Genomic DNA, 6,406 nt, shown 5'->3' with positions numbered 1-6,406 from the left:
GTAATACTGCTGCTGAGCCACTCTTGGTGGTGAACATTGAAACCCCCCACCCAGGGTACATTCTGTGACCTTGCCACCCTCAGTGCTTCCTCTAAGTGTTGTTCAACACGGAGAGGTACCGATTCATCAGCCGAGGGAGGACAGTACGTGGGAATCAGCAGGAGGGTTCCTTGCCCAGGTTTAACCTGAAGCCTTGAGACTTCATGGGGCCCGGAGTCAGTGCTGATGACTCCTAGGATCACTCCCTCCCGACTGTATCCCCACCTCAGCTGGGTCTGTCTTGCCGGTGGGACAGGATGTATCCAGGGATGGTGATGGTGGTGTCTGGGACATAGTCATACTTACAGAATCATACATTATAGACAATGTCAGGCTGTTGCTTGACTAGTCTGGGATAACTCTCTCAATATTGGTCCTAGCTCCCAGATGTTAGTGAGGACGACTTTGTAGGGTCGGCAGGGCTATGTTCACTGTTGTCGTTTCAATTACTTAAGGTGATGCTGAGCAGTTGGTCCATTTTCATTGAGTCTTTTTTGTGGACTGATACAACTGAGTGATTTGCTCGGCCATTTCAAAGGGCAGTTAAGAGTCAACCACGTTTGCTGTGGGTCTGGTGTCACATGTAGGCCAGATCTGCATGTCGGATCGCAGATTTGAAACCCAAGTATTGCAGATACCGGAAGTCGGAAATGTGAACAGAGAATGCTGGAAAAGCTCAGTGGGTCTGGCAGCATCTGTGGAGAGAGAAACAGAATTAATGTTCTGAGTCTGGCATGATTCTTCTTTGAAGGTGTTGCCAGACCTGCTGAGTTTCTCCAGTGCGTTCTGTTTTTAAATGGAAGGGTGGTCAGATTTGCTTCCTCTTGAACCAGATGGGTTTGGATGATGGTAAATAATGGTTACAAGGTCACCATCTGACTCTTATACAAGATGGGGTTTTGTTGCATGAGACTGAGGGTGACTCGGTGATGGTTCTCACTCCTTCGAGGTGCAAAGCTATTCCCTTGTCGGAGTACTGTGTGACAGGGCCATAGTGGGTAATACTTAGTGCATTCCTCGACAGTAACATACGCACACAAACACAGAGACACACACACAGATACCCTATCACAAGCACACAAGACAGACACACACAGGTACACATTCACAAGCACACAAGACACACGAGCCTGTGTGTGCGTGTGCGCACCTAAGTACACAAGACACACACACTTAAGCACATGAGGCACACACATACGGGCACGCAGACACGCACACAGGCGGACGCACACAAGATACACATGATATATACACAGATAGACGTACAAAATACAAACACACACATATGTACAGACAGAAACACACACATGCATACAGATATACAAACAACAGCAGACACACACAGATACATATAACTCTTGACCAATTCTGCTGCTTTTCCATTGAAGTTATCCAAAGGGGTCAGGAGAAACCCCAAGGCAAACTCAGTCCCACGATCATTTATGCCTTCCTGTTTTTTTCTTTTCATTTAATTTCAGAGAGCTCGGAGCATCAGCAAGATTGTAATACAATGAGCTTCGATCAAGAGATGAAAGAGTCAACTGGTAAGCTACCGTCTGCCTCCCGTTCTCCAGCTGGGAAGAGGCATTTCTCCAGAGGGCCCTCTCCGTCCAGCTATGGGGCCAATTTTCACTTCGCCAAAGTGGTGGTTTAATTTGACTTGCTTTGTTGTCGTCACATGTACTGAGATACAGTGAAAAGTATTGTGTGTGTGCTATCCAGACAAATCCTACCTACCATTAGTACATCAGGGTAATAGAACAGAATGCAGAATATAGTGTTACAGAGAAGGTGCAGAGAAAGATCAACGCGAGTATACGAGAGATCCATTCATTATTCTGATAACAGTATGGAAGAAGCTGTTCTTAAATCTGTTGGTACGTGTTTTCAAACCTTTTGTATCTTCTGCCCAATGAAAGAGAGTGGAAGAGAGTGTATCCAGGGTGGGAGGGGTCTTTGATGATGTTGGCTGCCTTCCTGAGGCAGTGGGAAGTGTAGACGGAGTCAATGGATGGAAGGTTAGGTCATGTGAGGGACTGGGCTGTGTTCACAACTCTCTGTAGTTTGTTACCGTCCTGGGCAGAGCAGTTGCTGTACCAAGCCATGATTCATCCAGATGGGCTGCTTTCCGTGGGTGCATCATAAAAATTGGGAAAGAGTCAATGTGGACATGCTGAATTTCGGTGGGAATGGGACAGTGACATTCTGGGACCACGGGCAACTAGGCTGCCTACTCCATCCATCACTGCACTAAGACTGAAGATTATTACAGGGCACTGCACAAACTGGCAGAGGCTCAGACCAGTCAAGGGACCAAATGCATCACCCAAACAAACAGTGATGTGGGCTGAAAGAGTTTCCAACTCATGGGGCACTTGGACCAGAGGGAACTTCTCCCTTAGGATGAACGTAAACCAGGCTGCCCTGCTGAATCATGTACCGAGAATGAGGCCGGTTTTGGAATGCTGCATTCAGTCCTGGTTGCCCTGCTACAGGAAGGATGGTGTGAAACTTGAAAGGGTGCAGAAAAGATTTACAAGGATGTTGCCAGGGTTGGAGGATTTGAGCTATAGGGAGAGGCTGAACAGGCTGGGGCTGTTTTCCCTGGAGCGTCGGAGGCTGAGGGGTGACCTTATAGAGGTTTATAAAATCAAGGGGGACATGGATAGGGTGAATAGCCAAGGTCTTTTCCCTGTGGTAGGGGAGTCCAAACCTAGAGGGCATAGGTTTAAGGGGAGAGGGGAAAGATATAAAAGAGACCTAAGGGGCAACTTTCTCACGCAGAGGGTGGTGCGTGTATGGAATGAGCTGCCAGAGGAAGTGGTGGAGGCTGGTACAATTACAGCATTTAAAAGGCATCTGTGTGGGTATATGAATAGGAAGGGTTTAGAGGGGTATGGACCAAACGCTGGCAAATGGGACTAGATTAATTTAAGATATCTGGTCAGCATAGATGAGTTGGACTGAAGGGTCTGTTTCTGTGCTGTATGACTCTATGTTCCTTAGGTCCCTTTTAATGTTTTCCGCTCTCACCTTCAACCTATGCCCTCTCTGATCTCTCTCTCTCTCTTTCTGCACCTTCTCTGTGTCTGTAACACTGTATTCTGCATTTTGTTCTGCTACCTTCTTGCACTCTGTCTGGTTCAGTCTGCCTGTAGAGCATGCAAAACAACACTTTTCACTGTATCTCAGTACAATTGACAGCAATCAATCAATGTTATCCTTTCCCAATCCTCCTCCCAAAATGACACAACAAAGCCATTCAGTGTGATTTCCTGCTCTGGGTTTTTGCAAATGACTGAAAGATACTTTTTCTTTTGGCCTCTTTCTTCCTTATCTTGCCTCGAAGTTGCAGTTGTCTGTCACCCTCCAGTTCCTCACCCATTTGGACTAAGAATGAAACATTGGCATCGAGTGACTTGCCATTGATGAAGCAACTCAGGATAGTCTTGTGTTCAGCCAATGCACCCCCTGCAGCAGCGTGTCAGTCAAAGCAATATGGTCCCTAGCTTTTTCTTTGCCAGGCATTGCTTAGCTTCAGTCACTGATCACTCACTTTGACTTGAAGGGGTGCGGTTTTGAACCCCTCTATAGTCAACCCCAAGGATGGGAGAGCGTTCAGAACTAGAGGGCATAGGTTTAGGGTGAGAGGGGAAAGATATAAAAGAGACCTAAGATATAAAAGAGGGTGTTACGTGTATGGAATCAGCTGCCAGAGGAAGTGGTGGAGGCTGGTACAATTACAGCGTTTAAAAGGCATCTGGATGGGTATATGACTAGGAAGGATTTAGAGGGATACGGGCTAAATGCTGACAAATGGGACTAGGTTTATTTAGGATATCTGGCATGGATGGGTTGGACCGAAGGGTCTGTTTCCGTGCTGGATATGCTGCCAGAGGAAGTGGTGGAGACTGGTACAATTACAGCGTTTAAAAGGCATCTGGATGGGTATATGACTAGGAAGGGTTTAGAGGGATACGGGCTAAATGCTGACAAATGGGACTAGGTTTATTTAGGATATCTGGCATGGATGGGTTGGACCGAAGGGTCTGTTTCCGTGCTGGATATCTCTATGACTCTATGATTACCGGCTTTATTTCCAGTAAGGGGCATAGAGTCAGTTTTCCCAGTGCGGCTTATGAATCTGGTCAATAAATTGTCCAAATTAAAGAAGGATTGCATTACCAGATAAACCCTATAAACTTAGTCTGTTTGATGTGGAGCATAGGAGGAGCTGGAGAACAGGCAGAAACAAAATCAAACTGAGGACAATTACAGTCTTCTCAGACTATCTCGTTCTCATTCATCCAGAGGGTGTGGGTGTCACTAGCTGTGCCCAATATTTATTGCCCCATCCCTAGTGGGGGCAAGTCAGGATGGTGAGGGGCTTGGAGGGGAACTTGCAGGGGGTGGTGTTCCCATGTATCTGCTGCCCTTGTCCTTCTAGATGGCAGTGGCTGTGGGTTTGGAAGGTGTTGTCTGAGGAGCCTTGGTGAATTTCTGCAGTGCATCTTGTAGATGGTATGCACTGCGGTTCCCGAGGGAGTGAATGTTTAATCTTCACTCAGGTAAGCTGAGTCAGCGCAGCCCAGTTCAGGCACAATCTCACTGGAACATAGTGGAACGATTACTCTTTGATCCAAGCACCACCACCTCCCCCTCAAGACCTTGCTGAATGATAGCTTCAAAACAGAATGATTTCCAAATATCCGATAGCTTAGATTCAGAGACTGCCTCTCTGAACAACCCTGGTTTTAGGAAATCTCGGATATTCCGAGAACCCGGCTGTTTCCAGGAATTTGCTGCTGAGGTAATGACAGAGTCTTTAAGTTTTTGCTTCACATTTCAACAGTGGGCACAACCTGTCTGCTTCTCCATATTTTCTGATGAATGACAGGAACGAACCGCCTCCCTCTGTTCCAGCAAGTAAAGTGAGAAATCGCCAATGAGGAGAGGGTTTACATTCCGGACTGTTTGGCTGTTTGCAAAGAGCTGACTTGCTGGACCCTGTGTCCCAGACAAACAGGCCGCTGTGAGCACAGGTTTTTGGGTGTGGGGTGGGGAAGCAGCATTTACCCATGGAGCACAGAACACAGGCAGATCGAGTATCTTTGAGGGTGGAGAAACTAAAAGAAACAAATATTTCGAACAGGCTGAACATGCGAATGTGTCTGAATGTGTTTGTGTGTGTAGGACATTGAGAGTGTGTGCAAGAGAGTCTGAGCATGTGGGAGAGAGAGTCTTAAGTGTGTGCGTGTGGGGAAGAGAGAGAGAGAGAGAGAGAGTGTGTGTGTATATACAGTGTGTACGAATTTGTATGGGTCTGTCTGTTTTTAAGTACATGCCTTTGTGCACGTCTTTATGTGTACATGTCTGTGTGTGAACTTTGAACATATGAATGTGTCTGCATCTGTGCGTGTAAGACATTGAGAGTGTACGCAAAAGAGTCTGAGCATGTGAGAGAGAGTGTGTATCTAGGTGCATGTATGTGGGTGAGAGAGAGTATATCTGATGAGTGTGTGTGTGTGTATATGTATTTGTGTGGGTCTGTAAGTGTTTGAGTACGTGCCTTTGTGTGTGCACATGTCTTTATGAATCTTGAACATGTGAATGTGTCTGCATGTATTTGTGTGTGTGTGTGTGTGTGCAAGAGAGTCTGAGCATGTGGGAGAGAGAGTCTTAAGTGTGTGCGTGTGGGGAAGAGAGAGAGAGAGAGAGAGAGTGTGTGTATATATACAGTGTGTACGAATTTGTATGGGTCTGTCTGTTTTTAAGTACATGCCTTTGTGCACGTCTTTATGTGTACATGTCTGTGTGTGAACTTTGAACATATGAATGTGTCTGCATCTGTGCGTGTAAGACATTGAGAGTATACGCAAAAGAGTCTGAGCATGTGAGAGAGAGTGTGTATCTAGGTGCATGTATGTGGGAGAGAGAGAGTATATCTGATGAGTGTGTGTGTGTGTATATGTATTTGTGTGGGTCTGTAAGTGTTTGAGTACGTGCCTTTGTGTGTGCACATGTCTTTATGAATCTTGAACATGTGAATGTGTCTGCATGTATTTGTGTGTGTGTGTGTGTGTGCAAGAGAGTCTGAGCATGTGTGAGAGAGTGTGCTTAAGTGTGTGGGTGTGGAAGCGAGAGAGAGTGTCTGAGTCTGTATGCATGTGGGAGAAGGAGAGTATATCTGAGTGTGTGTGTATATGTATTTGTGTGGGTCTGTCTGTGTTTGAGTACATGCCTTTGTGTGTGCACATGTTTTTACATGTGCATGTCTGTGTGTGTGTGTGAATCAGTGTGTATTGGTTACATGGAACAGTGATGAGAGGGAGGCACAGTGTCACAGGGGGAGGGGTAATTTAAGTGT

At 46.2% G+C, this 6,406-nt stretch overlaps 1 protein-coding gene across 1 annotated transcript in view; it reads left to right on the top strand.

The window, feature by feature from the left end:
* The window catches only part of LOC122543268 (natural resistance-associated macrophage protein 2-like), a 71,539-nt gene that overhangs the window by 1,907 nt on the left and 63,226 nt on the right, over positions 1-6,406 (top strand). Inside the window, exon 2 of the mRNA XM_043681747.1 lies at positions 1,518-1,583. Coding sequence (XP_043537682.1) covers positions 1,518-1,583 — 66 coding nt within the window. The remainder of the gene's footprint in view (positions 1-1,517; positions 1,584-6,406) is intronic.

Source organism: Chiloscyllium plagiosum, chromosome 43 (assembly GCF_004010195.1).
Source record: "Chiloscyllium plagiosum isolate BGI_BamShark_2017 chromosome 43, ASM401019v2, whole genome shotgun sequence".
Classification (NCBI taxonomy): Eukaryota; Metazoa; Chordata; class Chondrichthyes; order Orectolobiformes; family Hemiscylliidae; genus Chiloscyllium; species Chiloscyllium plagiosum.
The sequence above is the reverse complement of the archived record's forward strand: the minus strand, read 5'-3'. Positions and strand labels throughout refer to the sequence as shown.